Source organism: Mustela nigripes, chromosome 1 (assembly GCF_022355385.1).
Source record: "Mustela nigripes isolate SB6536 chromosome 1, MUSNIG.SB6536, whole genome shotgun sequence".
Lineage (NCBI taxonomy): Eukaryota > Metazoa > Chordata > Mammalia > Carnivora > Mustelidae > Mustela > Mustela nigripes.
In genome coordinates, this window is record NC_081557.1 from 144414407 (window position 1) to 144440031 (window position 25625).

General features: G+C 41.0%; 1 protein-coding gene across 2 annotated transcripts in view; it reads left to right on the forward strand.

The window, feature by feature from the left end:
* Positions 1 to 711: 711 nt before the first annotated feature.
* Positions 712 to 25625, forward strand: part of PDGFC (platelet derived growth factor C) — a 206200-nt gene continuing 181286 nt past the window's right edge. Inside the window, exon 1 of one of the 2 annotated variants that reach the window (XM_059374687.1) lies at positions 712 to 837. In XM_059374687.1, the coding sequence (XP_059230670.1) occupies positions 720 to 837 (118 nt within the window). In that variant the 5' untranslated portion in view covers positions 712 to 719. The remainder of the gene's footprint in view (positions 838 to 25625) is intronic. The other variant, XM_059374698.1, reaches the window with a different exon arrangement.

The window sequence follows — 25625 nt, forward strand, 5'->3', positions numbered from 1 at the left end:
CCGGGATCCGCGCCGCGGCGGTCGGGACCAGGCGCAGGCTGCGCGCCGGGCTGGGGAGCGGGAGCCCCGCGGCCTCCCTCCGCCCGCGCCCGGGGCGGCCTCGGCCCGGAGACCCCCGGCCTCGCTCCGGCTCCGCGGCCCCCGGGACCAGCCGCAGCAACCTACCCTTGTTTCTTCCCCCTCCCCCTTCGGGGGTGGGGGTGGGGCGGGGGAGAGGGGCGCCCGGAGAGCGCATCTATTGGCAGCTTTGTTATTGATCAGAAACTGCTCGCCGCCAACTTGGCTTCGAGGCTGGCTTCGCGCGACCCTTGAGTGTTCGCCTCTGTCCTGTCCCCCGAACTGACAGGTGCTCCCAGCAACTTGCTGGTGACTTCTCGCCGCTCCCCCGGCTCCCCCGCGTCCCCACCCCCTCTTTCCTCCCTCGTCTTCACCCCCACCCCCACCACTTCGGCACAGCTCAGGATTTGTTTAAACCTTGGGAAACTGGTTCAGGTCCAGGTTTTGCTTTGATCCTTTTCAAAAACTGGAGACACAGAAGAGGGCTCTAGGAAAAAGTTTTGGATGGGATTATGTGGAAACTACCCTGCGATTCTCTGCTGCCAGAGCAGGCTCGGCGCTTCCACCCCACTGCAGCCTTCCCCTGGCGGTGGTGAAAGAGACTCAGGAGTCGCTGCTTCCAAAGTGCCCGCCGTGAGTGAGTTCTCGCCCCAGTCAGCCAAATGCTCCTCTTCGGGCTTCTCCTGCTGACATCTGCCCTGGCCGGCCAGAGACACAGGACTCAGGCTGAGTCCAACCTGAGTAGTAAATTCCAGTACTCCAGCAACAAGGAACAGAACGGTGAGTCTTTTGCCTCATTCTCCTTCTTCTCGTTTCTCGCTGTGTGTGTTACCTTGGCATTGTGCGTTGGTGTGTGATGTACACCACCCTGCGAGGGTATGATCGTCTCTCTGTCCATGCAAATGCGCGCTGAGTTCATTGGCATGGACTTTAGGAGGTTACGTGCAGTTTGCAACCTCGGGAGCTGCCACAAAGCTGTAACAGGGCAACGTGAGTGCCACTGCTGGCTCAGTTAAAGAGGACATTCTGGGAGCGATTGTGAACGTCAGTTCAAACGCACATTGCAGAACTTTTCCTTGCCAGAGTTATAAGTTCAGGAACTGCCTCGAAAAATGAATCCAGAATGAATGAGTCTTGGCACGTTTGACTTTACTCCGATTTTCTTTTGGGGGGTGGGTGTGTTTGAGGAAATGTACCAGCCACATTAATTGAAGCACTCAGAGTGGAAAGGCATCAATTAATCAGTAAGTAGATAGAAATAGAGAGGTCAAGAGGCCGTGTGGACGTTTTTAGGGGGAGTTAAAAAATGTATTTCTCTCGCGCTCTATTTTTTTTTTTTTTAAATGTGCCTTTGTACTCTGAAGCCCTTACCTTTCTGGTGTGTGTTTTTATATGTGTTGGTGAATGACTGCTATTTTGTGTGTGCTGGAAACGACTTAATCCTGCATAGGAAATGAGAATTACTTTCAGCTTTCAAGTGTACCTGAAATGTTTAGAAAACTCTCAGATGCAAGTTCCCTTGGGCTGGGATTGCACAGAGCTGGAGAAAGACTCCTTTCATAAAGCCAGGGCAGCTTCAGGGTGTGTAATTTGCTTAGCCTCTGAACCCCATATGATTTACATCATTCAATTTCTAAACTCTTTTTCTCTTGATCTACCATTATGAAGTCATTTTCGAGAATACTTTGTAAATAGAAATTTTATACTGCACATGAAACCACAATGTTAATGTAGGCTGTCTAAAATTAGAATATTAAATACCCTGTTTACAAGTGGTGGCTCTTAACATTATTTGAAAAGAAATGTACATGTTTTTACTGCTTTGAAGGCCATCTATTTAGAGTACAGGAATGCTGTCACTTTATTAACAGGGGGAAATGAACCCAAGCAGCATACCTAGAAAATCAGAATGGTGTGTGCTCTTTTTAAGTCACAGCAAACTTTTTCTTTATGTATTGGGGTGTTTACAAGCTTCGACTTTGAATTTAAGTTCTCTGAAGTGTTCATCCTTAAGAAAGCACAGAAAGTTTTAAAGAATAAAGATAGATTGGGGATTCCTGGGACACTTGTAGACATTATTTGTATGTGTGTTGTATGTGCAGCAAATGCACATTATCACATTTATCAACCAATATTAATGTAGTTACTTCTTACAGCTTGCTAATGTGATGGCACATGGCACCTGCAAGACGCTTGAGCTGCTGATCAAAGGGCAGCCTAGGGATCTATCTCTAATCACAGGAGCTGCAGAGGACTGGGGGAAAGTGATCAAAGGAGCCCCAGCACCAGCTGTACCCTGGCAGGAAACAGATCAGACTAACCTTTGTTCTTTTTCATGTAAAATAAATGTCCAGTTCAAAATACTGCTTCTTACTAAACAAGCTTCTCCGGAATGACATCGCACAATATTCCTGGCTTCTGTCTTCTATATTTTATAGTTCCTGTGCCATTATCATTTCTCCCTCTGTGATGTTTTATCAAACTTGTCCTGGCATCTGTCACCTCCTGAATCCCTTCGCTACTTGTTCCTCTGATTGTCATTCTTCCTTGTGACCCACCTACCGGTCGGTCATCACTTTGTAATGGGCCCCAGAGCTCTCATGTGGTCATTGGCCAATTTACTGAGCAGGTTCACACCCTCTGGAGAGGTGAGTTCATTAAGCCAGGCCACACACATTCTGTTACCATCAGAGGTTGGGCCATTTCCATTCCTAAGTTGCATGATGCTAAAAATAGCCTGGCTGTTTCCTAATCTGTGGGTAGAGGATTGAGCTATGTTTAGCTCTTGGGAGGGTTGGCAGCAGGAAGTAACTAGAGGTAGAGAACTACTCACCTTGTAGTTTTTAGCCTCAGGAAAAGTGGGATTTTCCGGCACTAGGGGGCAATATAGAGCTATTTTCCCCCCGCACATGCTCAGGTTGATTTTATGCTTCAGGGTTCCAAGCTTTGAGGATAACAACAGGTAGTTGCCAAAGAAGATCCCCCTGGAATGTGAACAAATTTGCTGGAACTTCCTTTTCTTCGTCTTCTTTGGGGGGAGAGTTCAAATTTTCATTCCCTTAGGTGGGATTTTTTTGCCCTCATAGTGAGTTATGATGGATTTTTGATTGCCCTCTTCCTATTCTCAATTTTGATGATTGCCCAATTCTGGAAGTATAAACCCTCCTGGAGATGCCACATAGAAATGTCATTGGCCCAGTGTGTGCATTGCATCATTTTATGAAAGGTCTTCTGAGTTCCAAATATCCAAATTGATCTATTTATTGTGACTATAGGAACTCATTTGTGCTTTCAGAGACCTCTCCCCAGTAACACTGTCTTTTCCCTGGAATTCTAAATTCTCAGGTGTTGATGCAATCAGATCCTTAGGACTGCCTCATCTCAATATTAACTTGGTGCCCCACGAGGTGTTATAAATAAATGGAAGTTGATTGCTATAGCCAATGCTAGATATTTGGATTTAGGTTGGATCATGTGAAGGTGCTTCAGAATTCATTTTGGAGAATTCGTGTCATTTACCCTGCTGTCATTTGTTACCTGGTTTTTGACCTAATAATGTATTGCAATTCTTGCTACTTTGCTGTGAGAATAGCTTTGTCCTCCAATGTTATAAGTTACCTTTGTGTCCTTAATTCTTACCCTGACTTCTAACCCTGAAATCTAACATGTAAAGCAAGGGTCTCCCGATGTATCTTAAAGGAGATAAAAAGATAAGAACGTTGACTTAAATGGGGTTTCTGGCCTATAATTCCTGTATGACCATTGGAAAAATGACTTATACCTGTGTGCACTCACTTAGGGGAGAATGCTGGGTATGGAACCAGTAAGTTCTGAGATGGTTCTTCTATGTTGTAGGGGAAGGAATCATATACATCAAAAAACAAAGAGTAACAAAGCTTTCCTTATCAATTAAATATAGCCCAAATAGACAACCAATCACAAAGTTTTTGGAGGAAGGCCTCATCCACTTGATGTCATTGGTGAGTGATTTTAATTTACCCATGGAGCTGAAATGTGCTTCTGGTTCTCATTTTCTTTAACCATTTTTGAGGGCAGATTTAGAATAGGTCTCTATTGGTTAGGGTTATTAGGGTTATGCTTATGAACATCATTTATTGTATGTGCTCTTTTCCTCAAGAACTTTCGTGGCCCATGGTTCTCTAGGAATGACTTTCTGAATATATGTATCTTGTGTTTGTAACTTCCCTCTCTCTTTCTCTTTTTTTTTCTTTTCATGCCTGCTAGTTCCTCCTCCTTTTGCCCTGTGCCTGTATCTAACAAAGCTGTGTCTACTCTCCCTACCCTTTCTAGGGGATAGCTTCAAAGCTCTATTTCACTGAAAATGGATAATCACAATCCTTAGAATGGTGTGCAAGAGTAAATAGGCTCTGACCCAGTGCTGAAGGGACTTCCTGCGTGTTAGTCTGTAAGTTGTAGTGCATGACCTTTGTGACATTTATTTTTGTTGTTTAGAGGCTTTTTTTTTTTTTTTAAGAACTTCCTCCTTGTTCTCTGCTCTGTTTGAGACTGTTGAGGAAGTTCAAGAAGTAAAGTGCCATTATGTAATGATGAATATTGTTTTTCACAATTGGTGACAAAAATTGCCCCATTCTAAATTTTGGTAACATTCCCTTTCTACTAGTTGTCTTTTGCAGTTTATCTGATGTATTTTATATTTACCTCCAAAAGGTGTTTAGGGACTTGTATATTGTTTGTTAAATAGTTTGAAATAGAGGCCACAGTCTGACACTAAAAGTTCCCCAGTGGTGGTCTTTTGTAGAGCTCCTTCTTGGACACCAAAATCTTAGCTTTGTCTATTCTTATTTCATCTTCCCTGGCACTTATTTTTTTATAGATCTTCTTTATATTCTCTTCTACTTCATGTTTTTTTCAATCTTTATAGTGCTAAAATTCCGTTTTATCTACAACCTGCACACTTTTTGTAGAAACAGAATTCTAATCATAATGTGATGTGTGTTGAGTACATAAAAATTGAATCAATTCATTCATAATGTTCATACTCCCCCCTAAAATGTTTCCAAAACTTCTAAAATGTTCTCTATAGATTTCTGTTTGTGTTTACCAAAATGGTCATAAAAATCCCTTTATTTACTTCATCTAATTTTGATGTTTCTGATTATTTTATTTGTAAATACCATATGTAGCCAGAATATCTCTATACAATGCTGTATAATTTCTATATTACTCATTTATTAAACAACAGTTTCCTATGTTATTTTTCACTACCCCTGTCTCCAACTGCGTTTTTGTTTGTTTGTTTTGTTTTTGTTTTTGTTTTTGTGTTTTGAATCTCTCCTGTTTCCTAATGACACCTCTGGTGGTTGATTTTTAGTTGATATGCTCCAGTACTACCAAACAGATTGTTAAAATATTGAAATATTTCTAATGGGTTGGGAAGGAGCCAGTGCTATCCTTTTAGGACAAATTAACTGTCTATGAATCAGAACCACGAGGTTAATATTTGACATAGCTCAGAACCTTTAGAATACCACCGCAACCCTGCTGGCCTCCTTCCTGATTGATCACTGTGCCTGCCATATTGATTGTTAGCCATTTTCACACTCTTTGGTACTGACCATTTCAGTCATATTGGAGATCCAACTCTTCTCTCTTCTCTTCCGTGCTGGGCAGCTGAGGCTTGAAGGACCTGGAGTAAGGAAAGGATGTGACCTTTTTAAAAAACGTCCTTTTTGCAGCTTCTTGTGTTCTACCTCATCAAGGGTTGGGGCGTGGGGAGTGAGATGAAGCAGGGGGACATGACACACATGGTATGGGATTGTAACCTCACTTGGTGGTGGTGGTTTCCGTTGACAACCCTGATCAGGTGCTTGTGCCTGAGTAGCCTCTTCCTGTCTTCTAAATTAAATGGATCATCTTCTCCGTGGAGTCTTGTTCTGCCCACTTAATCTGAATTAGCCAGCCCTCACGATCACATCAAGGTGTTAATTAAATGCGTAGTACTTATTATCACTTTTTGATATTCTTCTTGGTATTGATCAATTGAGTACTTGTAAACCAACCCCCCCACCACTCCCAGAGTATGTAAGCTCCATGAGAGTATGGACTTTGACCGAGTTGCTCTTTGTGGGAGCTTTAGCACCTGGAATGGGATAACATGTAGTATGTTGCTCCATAATATTTTGTTGGATGGTTCTGGATGTAATGCCTTATTAGAGTAAGTCTCTGGTGTTGACTCTAATAGTAGGCCATCTATGAAGGTGTCTTTTTGATCTTGGAACTTCCACATTATTTTACATTTTTCACAAGATAAACTTGTTTCTTTATTGGTTGTGATGCCAGTCAAAGTACTACCTTACCATCTCGGTTAATATATCATGTTACCAGGTGAGCATGTGAGTAGGTTTCCTAGAACTGGTGCTAGTTACTTTCTTGAAAGTGCCATTTCTGTGCATACCTCTGTATTTCCCAAAGATGGGGTGCTGTGTGATGTGGGCCAAGGATCTGAAGAATGGTGAATTCGGCATGGCTGAGAGGCCTCTGAAAGAAGTGTGCTTTCCTTCTTCTGCTTGTGGCTCACAGATGCACAGGCTAGACCTGAGCAATAAATATGGTGCACGGAATGTTAGGACTGGACAGCTCCTGAGAGCCTGTCCTCACAGATGTGTGAAGGGAGACCTGAAGAGCTCAGTGACTTTGTCTAGGCCACTGCTGAGTGCAACAGTATTAAACTGCTAGTGTGGTGATGTATTTTTCCTTACATAAAGTATCAACCGGGCAAATGGAATTCTAGTTTTAACATTCTGATGCTTTGTATGAAAACCATTCTTTATTATTTTAGAGGGTTGCATGCTTTGTTGGTTGTAAAGGAAGACGGGACACCCTTGATCCTGAAACACAGCTTACAAGAATATTAAGGAAAACTTTAATCTTGAAATAATCACATTCATTAAATACAGGAGATAATCTGGCTAACGTATATTGTTTCTATTGGAGTAGAAACCTGATAATTTGGGAAATAACTTGAGAAACTACCTTCAGAATTGTTACTACTGCATATCCAGACTTAATTTTAAGCAGATGTACTAGGTCCATAGATGGATGATGTTCATTCCAATATTTTGGTTTATCAGCTAATGATGATGAAGAGGATGGTTGATGTTGGGATGCTTGGTTCCACAAGACAGGTTTTTTTTAAAAAAAACAATAATTTTAAACATTTCATTTAGCAGGATGTCTCACTGGTAAAAGTACCATAGGAATGAATAAATGAGCATGGCTTAGTGGGCTCTCAAAGCACAACCTATTATTCTTTGAATGGATTTAATGAGTGATTTTAATTTTTATTTACATTTTAATATATACAACATTCTTTTCAGAGGTTCATGTTTCTCTCAAAATTCAAGAACATCAGGAAGTAAATTAATAGCTGGGGACTTGAATGGCTTGCCTATGACCTAAATTTTATTTGTGAAGTTCCTAAATCTGAGAACAAAAGGAGCTAAAAATTTTAAAGAGGAGTTATACTAAGTAGCTTATCGTTAAAGTTAGTTTATTAAGAATGATATTTTTTTGGTAGCATCAGCTCATTTTGCCTTTTACCTCATGAAAATACATGCTACATTGAGCTTAGCGAGTTCTGTCACCTGACTTCACATTAGATGTCATAGGCCATCTTCAAGCAGTTATTTCCAGTCCCCTGGTGACTGAGCAGTGTCTTTGCTGGACATTCGACTTTGTCTAGGGCAAGCCATCTCTACCAGGCTGGCCTCACTAATTTTGCCTTCTTGTCAAACTATGATTTATTTATTTATTTATTTGTACTTAGCTTTTATCTTATCGGCTAGTAGTTGAGCCATTTTTCAATCAAATGAGGTGTGTTTAGGGCTGTTGCAGGGAGTGGAGGATGGAGGGTTTGTCTTTCTGAGGGAAACCAACATCACCAAACAGCATGAGGCACATCGGTGATAAGTGCGAGGATATAGATTTGTAGTGCTGCTGAGTGTCCTGATAAGACAGCAGTTAGAGCTCTCAGGAGAGACACAGGAAGAGCAGTATTTGGGTGCATTCTTTGTGGGTGGGTAGATGGGTCTATGGATCTCTCTGTGAATCTCTGGTTTTGTGTGCATCCTGTGAGCACGTATTAGTTGGCACATGTGTGCTCAGTGTTTACAGACAATATGTAGCTTATCTTTATAACCTCCCCATGAATTATGAGGAAAAACACCAAGGCTTCATAAGCTAAGTAGCTTAGCCAAGGTCTCATAGCTGGTAAATGTTTGGACCTGGGTCTGACTCCAAGCCAGGACTCAGAGTCACATGCTTCTTCCTTGGTGAGTTACATGGTCTAATGTTTTATTAGAACATTGCTTTTATTCAGCATATATTTATAAGCATCTGCTCTTGGCTGAGTTCTGCACTAGGTGCTGGGTACACAAAGAATAAGAGTCAGTTCTGCCCTTGAGAAGCTCTGTCCAAGAACGAGGACAGATCCTTCTTTTTTCTCGCAGTCTAGTAATGCCATGCTCAAAGTGCTGTGGGATCATGGGATGCTTTATTTCACCTCAAAATTCCTCTGTTGATTCGCTAAGTGGTAGATGCCACCTGGAAGTGAAGTGCAAGTAGGAAAGTTCCCACAGGGCAGGTGACATATTTGAAGTGGGTCTGGGAGAGGAAAAGAGACCATTCTACTAGACCATTCTACTAGACCATTCTACTAGACCATTCTACTACAGCCTGCACAAAAGAATACAGGCAGGGAAAGGCATATCCCATGGGAGACAAAAAGAGTCTGGTGCTGAATGTGAGTAGAGGGAAGAAAGTAGTGGAAAGGTGTCTTGGTTGTGTATGTGCAAGGACCCTGACGCCGTTCGCAGCGTGCTTTGTGCAGTTTGCACGTAACACACAGGATAAAAGAGAAGGTTGTCTCTCTGTTTCAGAGCTGGTGAAAACCCTTCATTTTCAGTTACTTTCGAAGCAGACGTGGTAGCAGTTCTGCTTTGGGGTGTGTAGCTGACTGCTTATTGTTACAGTTTTGTCCCAGTCATTAGGCGTGTTTGGCCGTTCTGAATTGGCGAGAAGGGCAGCCTGTACAGCCTCAGTTACACTCACATAAGCTAAGCCTGTGTCCACACTACTCTCTATTGCCTCCTTTATGTAAACAAAGGGCTGTTTTCACACTTCATTCACAAAATGGATGGCCTGTGGAATGAGCCTGGGTGAGGGATCAGGAGATTGTGGTAAAAGGAAAGCAGCTTCCAGCACACTGAATTAGTGTAATGAAGCTATTCCGTTGCAGGAGGCAAAGAAAACAGCCTTAACACTTTGAAGGGAAAGGCTTTCAAGTCTTGTGGAAAATGAATTCCTATGAGGTTCCTCTACATTGAGTAATTGCATCATTTCTCTAGTGAGGCTCATTCTGGGGGTTCCTGGTAGACAGCACTACAAATATTTTGTGTTTTTTATAAGGACCTGAAAAGAATGAGTTTTCTTGGTGGATGTGCTTTCTGGATGCCATGCCACTTTTTTGGAGCTATGCTTTTTGCATTCTAGGAAAGCCTTGTTTGTGAGGGGACACTATTTTAGGCTTTTCAACATTTGCAAGATGAAGATAGGCTTCCGTGTTTTAATATGCCCAGCTGGCCATTGCACCTGCCTTTTGAGTCACTACAGAGATCAGAAACCATTAACAACAGAAGCTGGACTTATGTGGTACTTATCTCATGTTGTTTCTGGCAGTTATTTTTGCTGGGTATTTATAAGGACATCTGTCTTTTAAAGAGTCCTATTACTTACCCCCCCCCTTCTTTTTTTTCCACTAAGGAATAAATCACAGCTTGTTTTCCATACTGCCACACACATTCATAGGCTGAGGTGATTAGAAATGCAAATTAAGAGTCATTAAAACATTATAATTTCTTTTCCTGTGGCATCAGGCGATATTTAACATCAATGTACTAAGAAGGAACATTTGCTTAAAATGTGATTAAGATGTGAGCAGATGAGAAGAAAGAAATATTCAGTTTCTTACTGGAAATTTCTAACTGGATTTGGGAATAAGAGGAACCTGCAGTATTCCTTTCTGATTTATCCTCCTTTAAATCGGAGACAGAACAAGTAGGGTGCACACAGTTTAAGAACACAGGAAAACACAGTAGCTTCTGACATTTTCAAATTGCTCTATGGAAATATATACTAAAGTCTACTTCTTACCAGAGTGTGATGTACCATCGAATTACCCAAAGGACAGATCAAATTCAGCTGTATTCGTTGTAGTGATTCTTGGGTATGTAAACACTATGAAAACAAGAGAAAAAAAATCAGACAATGTAAGTATGACAGGCATTGATCTGCACACCCAGAGGTAGAGATAGGGTGGGCCGGATGCAGATCTCCTCTACTGGAACTATGTTTATGTTGTAGGTAATAAAAGGTACTGGCTTCCTGTTAAAGAAGTAGCAATGTCTCTGTAAGTATGCATTTTGTTCCTTACGTCACTTTTATTTATAAACAAAAGTACACTCTATTTCTTGAGTCTACATGAAAATGAATCGCCTCTACGAAAGGAGAGACCAACCCTCAGAGTGTTCTTAAAGTTTCAGATGCAGTTTTATGTGTATTGGAGTTATATATAAAGGCTCAACTGTATCTTTACTTTGTGTTACTAACTGCAGTCAAAACTGTTTGGCTGTTTCTGGAAAAATCAACAGTCTAACAATAGCAGGTGTTTCCCAGGTCAAAACCTGGCTCATCTATTCAGAGATATTGACAGAGTCTAGCTACTTAACTGATAAATGCTAAACCTTGTGACAGTAGTTTTAATCAGTTTTCCTGTGAATGTTAGCAGGCTTGAGATTTGTAAGCAAGAAGAACGTGAAATTAGCAATCAAATGATCTCTATGTTTATTTTTTAGAAGAACTTTCCTTTGTGGAATTTATCTTTAATCTGTGCTGATAACTTTTAATAGGCATCAGTTGGATACCCCATTAAACTAACTGCTTTAAAATGGTTTCCCTTTAGAACTAACGTTTGCATCCTAGGAAATCAATTGGAGTGTATGGATTTCACATTTCCCTTGCAATCTTCCTTTACAAGCATTTCTGAATGACCGACCTACCATAGCAAAACACTCAGAGGTGCAAATCTTCTGGAAGAAGTGCAAATGCCACAGTTTTACTTGGAAAAATGGAAGAAAAAAAAAAAAGACTTATTTAATATATCTGCCAAGCATTTAAAACTGCAGAAAGCACAGGAAATACTTTTGGTATATAGGAATGTGTGGTGTTTCCACACTACAAACATTGTTTTGAAAATTTCCCCGGTAGTGGTGAATTATATGAGACCACGTCCATCTAAGGAGAGCTTGTTTAACTGGCTTGTGGTTCTTGGGCTCACTCAAACACTCTTAAACAAAATAAAGGGAATGGATGTAATAACTTCTTTATGGAAAGGCCATAAAAAGGTACAGGGCCATGTAAACAAATTGGGTCATTTACTAGATGTTTTAAGTGATAGATTTGCAATCCCCATTCAGGGGTGTGTATTGGGTTTTATAGGACTGTGACCATATTCTACTCTAAAAATGGAAATGCGTGCTTATCTTTTGTTTATTTGTTTTAATTTAGTGCATGGAAACCCATTATTGCCATATTATACTGTACTTTGAAAACACAAGATTTTGAGCGCTTGTGTTTGTAAAGTTTGTTCAGGTTTGGAAAATGATTAGAGACCCATGAGTGAAAAGTCGAATTGACCTGTTTTTTTGGTAGCACTGGGTTCCGTTCAAGGAAAATAAGAAGATTGAAATTGAAATTTTCCTTCTGGGCTCAGACATGTCTAAACTAATTATAAAATAATTGTTCTGGCTTACAAGAGTAGACTCATAACTACGACTATGTAAAGTAGAAATTCAACAACAGTTATGATTTACAGTGACTGTAACTCTGCCAATCTTGTAATAAAACCGCTATTATAACCAACCTACTGTGACATTCATTTGTCTTGAGACGTTGGTTAAAAAAAAAAAGTCCTTTCCCAAGTTGTCTCGCTTCAGAGAAACATTTTATTACATCAGGATATTGATTCACCTTCTCTGAAATGGGTATGAGGGTTGTGCCAGAACAGTCCCACGAAGGGAGGGCGTGGGTGGGAATGGAAGTATGCGTGGTGCCCTGCATTGTGGTGGTGACCAGTGGCAGTGGCAGTTGAAGTGAGGAAAGGAAACCGAATAATTTCTATGTTGATTCCATAACATTTATGCATTCTGTCACTTCTCTCGGTCAGGGTTGGCTCACTTGGCCTTAAAGGAAGTAGATTGTGTAAGAAACCTCAGTAAAACTCAATGAGCCTTTCTCAGTTTTGAAAACCGATGGCATATAGCACCCTGGCAACTTTGAAGCTTTACTGCTGGAAGTTTGGCAGCGGAAATAACTGCTCCGGCTTCACGAGCCTTAAAAAACAAGGGACAATGGTGGATATTATAGTTTCTTTGTAATTTGTGACTTGCTATTCCTTTTTTTTTTTTTTTTTTAATGAGTAGCTTAGGGCTAGATGGCCTTAAGTCTACGAAAAACCTAAATTCTTTCTTTCAATTGGATTCTGTGAAACCTTAAAAACAATAATTCACATCTTTTTGCCTTAGTTACCCATTCACCCCTTTTATCTAGCACACAGTTCTGGGTGGTTATATGCTACCTAAAGAAAAACTCATCGCACGGAGGTGTCTACCACAGAGTGACGCGAGTACCTGGCTGGCACCGTGAGGCATGGTGGGGGAATGGGACGCTGAATTGGACTCCCATCACTGCCTTTAAGTAGTTTATAGTGGGGAGAGAAGACATGGAGCGGGCTGGAATACAGAATGAAATACAGTGCTTGGTGGGAATCGAGGGAAAAGCAAAATCATTTACTGCATAGATATTAGAAAACACTTAGGAAGATTGTCAGGGTGGACTTCCGCTTTGAGCAAAAAGTGCCTGGAAAGATGAGTGTCCTGTGTTGCTTGCAGAATGGAGGGTCCGGTGGAGTGGACTGTAGGAGGAGGGAGCCTGCTGTGAGTAGGAACTAGGAAGGGAGTCTGGGAAACCCATGCAGTCAGTCCAGTGTGATTTGTTCTGACCGAGACTTTAGAAATAGATTCAGTGGGCAGGTGACTAGAAGTAAGTGACACGAAAGGAGGGTCACTGATGTACCGCTGAGGCTTGACTAGGAGAGCGATTCTGTCCAGTTCAGTGTAGACGCCATTGTCGGTGCTCCCACCCCGAGATGCGGGCAGCCACATTATAGATGAAATCTGAGTCCTCGTGGAGTAAAGCAGGTAGAGACAGAGTGAAGGTTGCTGAAAAGTGAATAATTCAGTTTGAAGGAAAAGGAAATCCCACATATTTGGCCCAGAGCCATGAAGGGGAGGCAGGCATAAAGGGAGGGAGAAACAAGAGAGAGAAATGACAGAAAACAGTGGGGGGTGAGGAGGAAGAAGAACCTTAAGGCAGATGGAGGACCGTGCCAAGGAAGGAGAGAGAAAAGTCAAAGAAATTGGCCTACAGGGTAAAAGACAGCAAAGTTTCAAGACAACGGGCATCAATGAGTAAACAGCTTCTGATTTTTTCAATGTTGACCAAAAACAAGAGTAAGAACAACAAACCCCTTCTTTCTAATGCGGGGTATGGACATGGGAGGAAGAATGGTGATGGGCTTCAGTGAAGAAGTGAGATGTAAAGTTTTTAAGGCTCTGGGGTAACTTAGTTATGAGAGAAGCAGGTAATGAAGAGACTTCAGAATGGAGAGAAAGAAAGAGGAAAGAAGCAGGTTTGTTTACTTGTTTGTTAGGTTCAAGAAAGATCCAGAGGAGCTGAAAATGTTCAGTGTGTAACAAGAGAGAAGACTTCTGGGCTGGAAATGTCCTTCAGTTGCTGATGGAACCCAGGAGAAAAGGAGGTAGAGCATTAGGCGATATGTCCAATTATTGCCTAAAGATCGGGAGTGTCCCTGGCAGAGAAGTAGGAATTAAATTTTGGAGGAAGTGAGCCTTGAAACATATTTTGACCGAGTGGGAAAGCGCCAAGAGATTCAGGAAAAATGGCAGCCATGGCTCCCTGCCAGTGGGGTCGGAGAAGTCCCAATCAGTATATTCTAGTTCTGCCTAATGTCTCAAGTAGAAATATTGAGACCACGAGAGGCAAAATAACAAAAGATGTTTTTGCTGGTTCAGTCCACCTAGAGGATGACGGGATGGTAAGTTTTGGGATATGGTGACGGAAAAAGAGCAGGGTCGGTAGGCAGAGATTTGTGCATGCACTAACAAACAGGAGTGGATGGGGGAAGGGAGTGACCTGTGGAAGAATGTGTGTTAAAAAGACACACCTAAACCAGAGTTAGTAGGGACTTTTAACCAGTCACAGAGCTGCAGAGATGTCAAAAAAAATCAGGGACATTCAAGTTAAACGACCACTTTAATGCCCCTTACGTTACCTTTCTCGGCCTGATGCCCTTCAGGTGTGCCCTAAAAAGTCATAAAAAGTCAGGGGAAACCTCTGCACGCCTCTGGGATCTCTACTGTGGAAGCTCTAGCATCTGTTGCAAGCACGACATGGGGTTTTTGTTTTGTTTTGTTTTTAAAGATTTTATTTATTTGAGGGAGAAAGAGAGAGTGAGAGAGAGCATGAAGAAGGGAGGAATGGGAGAAGCATGCTCCCCATGAGCAGGGAGCCCGATGCAGGGCTCAATCCCAGGACCCCAGGGTCATGACCTGATCCTAAGGCTGATGCTTAATGACTGAGCCATCCAGGCACCCCATTTTGTTTTGTTTCTAACAGCTATTAAAGACACCTAGAAAATTGTTGGAGGTGGGTTCAAGTGATGGCTATTGTTTGCTCAAGAGAAGATTATACCTCCACATGTGTATTCTCCTCTCCCCAGAGAGGCTGTGTTCCGAACACATTTGCAGAGTAAGGATTGTGTGTGCTTCTATCACGGGGAATCTTTTATGCTCCAGTAATCACTGGCAACGGATACTTAGATGGGGTTTGTTGAATAACCATGACGAAGGAACTTTGATCAAAATACTTCATTTTTGTTTCTCCTGAATTTTATTGAGCAGAAGAAATCTTTCTCTATCCCAGGATGGGTATTTCTGCAAGACATAGTTTTTCAGCTCACCCTTAAGAGATACTGAGTTCTAGAGTGGCTTCCAATGGAAACAGCCTATGATTTAGAAATAAGATGGTCCTGTCCTTTGGAATTTAAAACTCCAAATGTCAAAGCTCTGGACTTCTTCACTGCCTACCCAGGCTGCTGAGTGGAGTTTGTCTGGGAAAGGAGTTGGGGTGGAGGGAGCAGGAGCCTGACGTGTCTGAGGGATTTGGCATTCATGGAGCAGCAGGCCATTTCATTTGAAAATCTTCCTGTCTCTTTACAGTTGTGGCCCTCGGTGTCATTCTAGCACCCAGTGACCCATCTGTTTTGAGGATTCCGTGTGTCTCATAGCTGGACTCGCTTTCAGAGCTCTAAGTCTGAGAGTGCAACTTCAGATGCATAGTCTTTGTTCTGCTTAAATCTCATGCCTTCACAAGCATTTAAAATGTGTAATACAGAACATGAAACAAGTCCAGAATTATCATCAAGCTCATGAATGAAAACATTTCTATGTTTTCTTTAAAGATTTTATTTATTTATTTGTCAGAGAGAGATCACAAGTAGGCAGAAAGGCAGGCAGCGGTGGCCGGGGCGGGGTTGGGGGGATGGGCTCCCTGCAGAGCAGAGAGCCCAATGCGGGGCTTGATCCAAGGACTCCAAGATCATGACCTGAGCTGAAGGCAGAGGCTTAACCCACTGACCACCCAGGTGCCCCAACATTTCTATTTTTGAATGAAGTTATTATGTTTGCAATTTCTGCATTCTCATTGTCATCACCCCAGGTCAGGTGTGGATGACCTAGACTGTGACACCAATCTAGCACCCAGTGACCCATCTGTTTTGAGGACTCCGTGTGTCTCATAGCTGGACTCGCTCTCAGAGCTCTAAGTCTGAGAGTGCAACTGAGAGTGCAACATGTTCTTATTTTTCCTTAAAAGGCTTTTCCCATATCTGCCCACCCCTGATGGATCAGACATCTGAGGTTGATGCAGAGTAATCGTCTTATAGTAGAGCTCTCCTTGTTTAATCAGTGCTTCTCAAACTTCATCTGGGGACCTTATTAAAACCTTGATTCTGCTTTTGTGGCTGTTGGTGGGGCCAGAGAATTTGCATCTTAGCAAGCTTCCAGACACTGCTGTTGCTGTTGCTGGGCTGAAGACCAGACTTGGAGTAACAAGGGCCTGCTTGGGTGTTCTCAAGTCCACTGTGATCTCACCTCAATTTTTCCAGTAAAAAGATTGCACAAAGCTGATCTCTCCTCACCACAGAGATGACTCCATGCCTCTGCCCTTGCAACTCTTTTAACCAAGAAGTCAATTCAAATCAGTAAACATCAAGTGCCTTGTGTTCCAGTTACCATGGCACATCCTGAAAACAGATAAACAAAATGTCGACAGTCAGTGTGGTTCTTCATCACTAGAGATATGCTTAGAACTCTAAAGGAACCTAGAGATGTTCCCTTTCTCATGAAAGGCTTCTCATGAGACCATCACTTGAGTTGGGTCTTGTAGGGTAAGGAGAATTCCCTAGAAAGGAAGAGGGTTCAAGCAGAAGGCATAGACTTGTTAGAAAGCAAGAAGTCTATTGAAAAATCAGCTCTACTTTTTGGGAAATAAGACTGAAAAAATTATTCAGTGATTGTGAAGGACTCTGACACACGACAGTGAGTGTTTAGATGTTACATGACAGGTCCTAGGGAGAAAGCTCCATGCTTTCTGCACTAGCTCCTTAATGGTAGTAGTCTGTCTTTTCCTCCATTTTCGTGCTCTTATGTAACTATCCATTGAATGATCTAACTTGGGTTTTGTGTTTTTTTTTGCTTTTTTGCTTTCAAAAAAAGAAAAGGTACATCAGAATGATTATAAAATACAGAGAAGCTAGAGGTAAGAGCATTGGCAATAGTTATCTATCCAATGATGAGTACATGGGCCAGTTACTATGTGTGGAGAGATTGGAAGGGTAACCATTACCTTACCTCAGTCTGTGTGTTCAAAGACTACGTGTATTTAAGGTCAGCCCACCTGGTGCCTCCTCCACAAAGCTTTCAGTATCTCTCAGTCTGGCATGTTTACCTGGTCTAAACTCCCAGAATATTACAGAGTTTATTGTTCTCTACCTTAAGTCCTAGTTCTGTATGTGTCTTTTCTCTCATGATCTTCAATTGTCATAAAGTAAAATGTTGACTAATCTTTAGCTCAGTGTCCCATTAGGTGGTAAGAGCCCACTTAGACCCAACACAGCCAGTTCTGTTGTAGTGTTGACATCTGGTCTTATAGGTCATCACTGATAGGCCCTAAAGAAGTCATATGCTTTATTTCACAACCGAGGGATGTAACTGATGTCTGGCTTCATTTTGAGGAACTAAAAGGGGATACACTGAAAGGCTTCTTCATCTTTCTGCTTAGACAGAGTAAAATGAATGTGCAAAGAACCTTATTAGCAAAATTATAGTGATGACTGCTTAGAATGTTATTTCCTCAACAAGAAAAAGAAATGTATCATTTCCAGGAAAATTATTTTTAAACAGGGAACTGTGATTAACATTTATTGCAATCAGTTTAAGAAAAGTGTGACTACCAAAAGTCTATTTTCAATAACTTTAACTATTTTTTGTTTTGAATTATTTCCTCCTTCTGTTCTTTGTAGCGAATGTGAGATTTATCCTCATGTGCTTTCTTATTTTCAGTTTGGTTTTCCTTTTTTTTTTTGCTTTGGGGTTTCGAGATTGACAAATGTGATTTATCCCCTGGAAGGCAAAAATCTTGAAAAAGTCATTACTTCCAAAAATCGCTCAAAGAATGCACTTTTTTTTCCCCTTGGAAATAAAATCGAGTTTCTCAGCTCTGATCATATGAGATTATGGGCAAGTAGTCCTTAGTTCTGGCATGTGGACAAAACAGAAGCAGCCCCTGGAGAGAGAGAGTTCAAAATTCATGGCAGTAAGCACATGTTCAGTATGCCAATATTTATGGTGTCACAACCAAATTAAAACCATACCCTCTGCTATTTACATAAGGACGGTACCCAGACTGCATAGGGCTGTGCCCACGTTTCTCAGTGGACTTAAGGCAAGAGAATTGTTTGGGACTCTTGGAGACCAGACTATTTATTTTCACATTCATTTTATTTGTCTCTGTGAGGGAGAGTAAATTGTCTTCACTTATATTCATTTTGCAGTCATCCAGAATTAGCTGGGGTGAGGACTGGCTTTGTGCTTCCACATGCAGTGAATTCAGGCCGTTGGCTCCTGGTCTTCTTAGTTCCTGTGCTAGGGGAGTGAGATGTGTCGGTTACTGACACTGAACACTGATTGCTTCCTAGGTAGGTGGGTAATTCTCAATCTCTCATTTCTAGTGTCTTATTCATGCTGTTAGACAACTGGGGTTTCACCCATTTGGGGAAAAAAAAAAAAAAACAGATACACATACTTTTGGTGAGAAGACACCTTTTTATGGCAATTTTTAAAGTAATAACATCTGGCAAGATTTTTAAGAACAGTAAAGTTTCAGAAGCATTGTTGAATATACATCTCATTTCTCTACTTCTACAAGACAAAGATACCTAGAAATTTAAATTACGACACATGGTATACTCACACAGCGATGTGATAATACAAAAGCTACAGAGAGGAGCAGGTTTGGTAGGAAGTAGTGAATCATATTTGCTGGTAGAGTGACATTTGAGTGTGAGTGCATTTTTTTTTTTTTTTAAGATTTCATTTATTTATTCGTGAGGAGAGAGGAAGAGAGAGAGAGAGAGAGAGAGAGAGCCCAAGCAGGGGGGAGCGGGAGGCAGAGGGAGAAGCCGGCTCCCCACCGACAAGGAGCCCAACAAGCGACTCAACAGGGGACGCAATCCTCGGACTCTGGCATCATGAACTAAGCAGAGGCTTAACTGACTGAGCCATCCAGGTGTCCCAGAGTGTGAATGCATTATTATTATTTTTTTAAAGATTATTTATCTGATAGAGAGAGAGAGAGAGATCACAAGTAGGCAGAGAGGCAGGCAGAGAGAGAGGGAGAAGCAGGCTCCCCGCTGAGCAGAGATTCCCAATGTGGGGCTCGATCCCAGGACCTTGAGATCATGACCTGAGCTGAACGCAGAGGCTTTAACCCACTGAGCCACCCAGGCGCCCCTGTGAATGTATTCTTAATGACCCTTTTAAAAGTCCTAGATTCTTCCCACATTCCTTCCAATTCTACTTTAGTCGAGACTCTAGTCTAGGAAACAGTCTGGACAGGAACCCAGTTGCTGGGATGTCTTTAATAGGTTGGCTGTTTGGCTTTTTGGGATATGGTCATGTAACAGTCAAGTCATCAAGTGGAAGTTTTTCACAACTGGTGATTGCAAGTGGCAATCTTTTGTGCAAGTTGGAAGGCTTTTTTATTTATAGGATAAAATAATTTTTTTTATGAGTAACTGTCATGTGAGCAAATGAAGCTTGACTATGTAAATCTTTCTTTTACAATGGGATACAATCCAAGATATTTAAGAAGTTATTTTATTTTTTGAGTTCAGTAATTTAAACATTGTGCTTAGGCTCTTTTTTGGTACTCCAAACATTTATTATTAAGATTTTCTTTGGTGTTTCCTTAAAAAGACAAAATTCAGCATGTTTTCTTTGTGATTGTCTTAAACATACACAAAACAGAAAACAAACATTACTATTTTTTCAGACTAATTATTCAGTTGTTTTAATGCCCATAAATTTTTAAATGGTCACAGATTTTTCACTGATCTTTTCATGTGTTGTTTTGGTGCTAGAAAAAAAAATGTTAAAAACCTTTGTGTGTTTAAATCTGGGATTTAATGAGATTAATAAAAAATAGCAAGGAAATTTCTTTGGTTGAGTATTAGAAAGTTGAGGAAGATCACTGGCTTTTGCAGTTCATTAGTGGGTCAATTTATTGAATGTTTAGTGGTAGGTATCTCATTTATCAGACAGTGCCTTAAGCACTGGGGAGAATTGGCCTATGTTGTTGACATTCTCGTCTTGCTGCCAAAATTGATTTTTCCATTTTGTCTGTGACTTAGGTCTTTGTACTGAAATAGATGCCAGGTTAAAGAATAGTTTCTGTCTTAAAACATGATTAGATTGTTTCAGTACTCTCAGTAATTTGGGTGAATAACAAAAAAATACACATTCATTCAAATGTTCTGGAAGATTTCTTTTTGATTCTCTACATGGTAATGAATATTGATGTTAACCTCAGTGATAACTGACAATAAATATTACATTTCTCTAAGAAACTTGGCAGTGTCATCGTATATCTGGGTATAATAACTAACCTGTAATTTAGGCTAACTCCATCATTATATTGTGACTCGAGATTCTTGGTTTCTGACTGTTTCATGATTCCTTTTCCATTTTATGGAAAATACCCTGTTTATTTAAGTGAAAAGAGGATGTTCACAAAATAAGCTATTGAGTAAAAGCTCTAGGAAAGGTTTTAATTATCTGAAGCACCCAGTATTTTCAAATCCAGCAGATCCATCCATTTGCCTAAATATGTATGTCTTATGTTTTAAAAAGGACATTTTTTTTGTTTTGTTTTGGTGTACGTGTTAAGCAGGCTACACAGCACAAAAGTAATGTAGCCAATCATGGTCATTTTGCTATTTTTTGGGAAGGGAGTCTGAAGCAGGAGAATATGCCTGGGGGAAAGATTTGTTTTTATTTTTGTTTTTTTTCTACCAATTTAGACATTTCACTGGCAGCCCCTTTGCCCCTAAAATTTATACTTGAAATGGCCCAGAGATTTTAAATGTGGAGCATTTTAGGGGCCTGAGTACATTTGTGGATTTAGGAATGATTTGCTTTGCTCCTTGGTGCAGTGAGTCTGCAGTAGAAAGCAAGGATTTTAATCTTTGCAATCAGATGCCGTGTGGATCTCCAGGCTCAGATTTTGGGTAAATTGAGAAAGACCTTTCTCTGGCTGGATTACACAAAACTAAGGTTGGCTGTGGTATAGAGGTAAGGGTTGCCTTCTTTTCATTATCATCTACCATTTGAATTATAGTTGACAAGTTAGTATCATGATATGCAACATGAAAACCACTCAGCAGTCCCAGTTAACTTAGGCCCATTTGTTTTAATGACATATCAGTTGACATTTCTATTTATTTTTTTGCCAGTTTTTATTGATTTCTAAATTTTGCATTTCATGAAATTGTAAAGTCATTTTGCAATTCAACAATTAGAAACATTTCCAAGATCTATTTATTTGTGAATGTAAGTAGGATTTTTCCAACTCAGCATTGCTTTTCAAATATCTTATTGAATTGTAGGTGAGGGGGGAAAAGGCAAAAACAAACAAACAAAAAAACCCCAAACAAACTTTTTCTTCTACCCTTTCAGGTTTTGCTATGTGTGAATTAAACTGACAGAAGACAGGTTAACAGGAAAAAAATCATACAGATTTTGTTAATATTTTAAGTATTATGTGCACAAGGGCTCTACAGAAATGAGTGAAAAACCCAAAGTAAGAGTTAGACTCGGGGCTTGTATACTATTTTAGCGAAGGGCTTTAAATTGTGGGAAAATTTATTGGCTGGGAACTATATGGGGGAAGGTACACCTGGCGGGCTCAGTCGGTGGAGCATGTGACTCTTGACCTTGGGGTTGTAAATTCAGGCTTGCCAATTGAGTGTGGAGATCACTTAAAAATAAAATGTTAAAAAAAAAAAAAGAAAGAAAGAATTTGTGGGGGAAACTAATAGGAGATAAGGTTCTTTTAGTCAGATCTGTTAATGCAGACTCATCTCTCTGTGTCCCATGATAAGGGTACCTCTCCTCACCCTGGTATTGGAAAGGGTGTTGGGGGGTAGTTTATGCCACCTTTACAAAAACAAATTTATGCTCTGCTTTTAGGCAGTTAAGGGGAGGTCAGACAACATCTACAATTGTTGATTCTCAGTTGCCTTGGGCTCAAAATAATCCTCCTGCCAAAGCAGCATATTTTGGGATGGCATATTCTGTATCCCTTTGTAACTGTGGAATATAACACTTGAGTTTTTCTAGCGCCACGTATGGCCTGGGAAAAGGGCCATATTGGGTGCTGGAGGTGTTTGGGAATGCTGGTGCGCCTGTGCCTCTGAACAGAGTTACTTTTATTTTCTGATTGGCTCCAAAAGTTGCTTTTATTTTCTGATCCACTCCTCCTTTTCCTGGAGGTAAAGCTGAAAGTTACAAACAATGTATCTTCTGCCAGGACTGGATCTATACCATCTCAGATATTTCCTTAAACGTGGTAGGGGGGAGGGGCAGGGAGAAGCAGTTCTACCTCCTCATTTGTGGCATTCTTGATTTCCGTAGAAAATCAGAGGTCATTCTAGTAATACCCCGTTAGGAAATGTGAAGTGTTATGACTCATTTTATTTTGGCTTTGCAAAGTATAGAAAATTTCTTGGCTAGGAATTCCTTTTCAGACTGCCAGTCCTCCCCAACAATTCTGAATAGGTAGTTCTCTCTTTGCACATTCTTCTGGGTTTAACTGCTGTGTAACCTCCTAACCCCTCATTAATAATTTCCTGAGGCTGGTTTGTTATAAAGAAACATTGCAGCGCAGTGTGTGAGTGTGTGTGTGTGCGCGTGTGCGTGTGTATATGTGTGTGTGTGATTACTCCTTAATGACCAACTCACATGGTATTAATGCTCTGAAGGAAGAAACAAGTGAGCGTTAGATTCTTTCCCATTAGTGTGCATATTAATCAAGGAGATCACACCCTTAGGCAGAAGGTAATGAATGCTTTTTAACTTCTCTTCATTATTCAAATTAAATGGCTCGTTTTCTATATTGTACACACATTTAAATGGCTTGAGTATTTAACAGAATAATCATGAATCTTTCAAAGGTTTAATATTAGGATACTAGAGAATAAATATGTCTCCTTCTGGTTCTTAACAAGAACAAGAATTCACCAAGGAGCTGAGTGTGTTTGGATTGGGCATTTGGGCTTCCAATCTTCTTTCTCCACTGTAATCTGTTCTCACCTTTCTCATATTTCAGCTACACATACCATCAGTGAATTTAATGCTGGGTCTGTGGTGGCCAGTCGACCAATCAGCCTTCCATGAGAAATGCTGTGAATTAAACAAAGTTTTCGTTACTCCTGGGAGATAGAGTGGTGGTCAAAATGCTGTCTCCTCCTGAGAAAATGCTCCCCTGTACTGTGAAGTGAAAAATCAGGACAGCATTTTAAATGTTTTTATGTATCCCCACAGAAATGTTCCCATGTATGTAGAAAGACTAGAATGAAGTATGCTAAGGTGTTACTGATATTTTATCTCCAGCGTCTGTAGGGGTATTGATACTTTCCTTCCTAAAATACATTTAGGCTTTGCTAAATTTTCTGTAATTATCCTAGACACAAATCTGTGCTGGTTTGAAGCCTAATTCGAACAGTGGGGCAAATACAAACAGTAGGTTTTTCTTATAAAGGAAAGCACCTAAAACACAAGACTTGTTTTTAGAAGCCTAGGAGATGGCATTCTGAAAGGTGGCCCTGTGGGGCTGAGATTTAAAGTTGGCTCTTCATTTTATCCCAGAGGCTAGCTGTGGGTAGAGTCAAAGCAATAAGACTGTTGTGGCCGTCGGTGAGGAGAGCCATCTCGACAATTATCTATGTTGTTTTTGGCACTTTGCAAGAAATGTTGTTTTCACAAGACCTAAGAGTTTTGTCTGGGAAGAAAGAAGATTGCTGCCAACATTTGGCACCAGATGGGGTTTTCTTATTTTTTTCTTTCCCCTTTTTTTTTCCTTAAAGCTTAGTGTGTAGTCTGTACATCCTGCTCTTCAGCTTTAAAGATCAAGAAAATATTTTTTTTTTGTACACTTGTTGGAAACATCTGGAACATGCCATTAGGCCGCGCATCACAGGCTTTGTTTACAGACAAGTGTGTGATATAAACCATGAAAAAAAAAAAAAAACCAAAATCAAACCCTGCCTTCCTTTGCAGCTGCATTCTAGAGCACACTGTGATCCAAGGTCTGTATTGACTATACAGACTCCTGCTAATCACGTTTATTGAGCCTGGTGGATTGAGAAACCACACACGACTTGCCTTTCTAAGTCCAGTGTATCCTTCAGACATACCAGCACCCGGTCCCTTATTGAAATCAGGCAGCTTCTGCCAATGCCACGGTCACCCTGGGACCGTGTGCTTGTATGCTGTGCAATATGCAAGCACATCTGTTCTGTGACTGCCTTTTAACAAATCAAGAACAAAAATTATTTTAGGGGCGCCCGGGTGCCTCAGTCAGCTGAGCATCCAACTCTTGATTTTAGCTTGGGTCATGATCTCGGGGTGGTGAGATGGAGCCCTGAGTTGGGTCCCACACTCAGCGAGAGTCTGCTTGAGATTCACCCTCACCCTCTGCTCCTCCTTCGCCTGTCCCGCCCCTACCCCCAACATGTGCTCTCATGCTCTCTCTCTCTCTCTCACATAAATAAATAAATCTTAGGAAAAAAAGTCACCTGAAACTTCAGGTATAGAGCAGGTAGGAAATTCTCTTCTAAGGGATACTATTTTGATTTTGGAAAAAATACTGTAGTTCTATTTCTGACACTAAACTTTCAGTTAAGGGAATGGGGAAAAAAATGCATAGGTTTTATTTTGCCTGTGATTTTTTTTTTTTTAATGCCTTTGATTGGAATTATACCTGGACCGAGACTCTCATTTTAGGATATCATCCTCATCATTTGATCTCAGATGTAAGTAATGAAATAAGTAACAAATAAAAGAACCAAATAAAAACACAATGTAACAAAATAGCATAAATGTTCTGTTTCCTGAATCAATCTCTCTCTCTCTTTTTAATACTGCTGTTACCCTTCATCGCAAAGCCTTCACTTTGATGTTTAATTATCATGGCTCCATGTCACAAGTGAAAACTTGGTGTCTGCCGAGTCTGGAACCCCTCAAAGTGCATTGACCTCTGAGACTAGGGCCATCTCAAGGGAGAACTCTGAATTAAAAGGGAGTTTTGAGTAGGGAAGTATATTCAGAGCTGTGAAGGAAGTGTCGTAGCAATGCTCTGTATTAACTGCAGAGAGTAGGGGGTACATCCGTGGTGGAAGGTTGGGGGACAGCACAGCTGTGTCTATAGAGATCCATAATAGGAGATCGCTAGTCAGGGGGCTTGTGTGCCTTTCTGCTGTTTTTTCCCATTGGTCTTCTGTCCTGTTTACTTCCTAGGGGCAGGGATCCTGAGAGACCCGAGGGCGATTCCTTTTGTCCATTCTGCTGACCTCCTTTCCCTACGCAGTTTAAGATTCCTGACGATGACTCACTACCACTGTGCTACCGGGAGTCTGAGCCAGCTGTGCACATGCACGTTTTTGCCTCCAGCCTTCTCAGCTTTGGAACTGACATTATTCTGACCCTCTACCCTCTTCACGGAAGTCATTTTAAACATTGTTTCAAGCATTCTGAAATAAACCCGAAGAAGTCTTT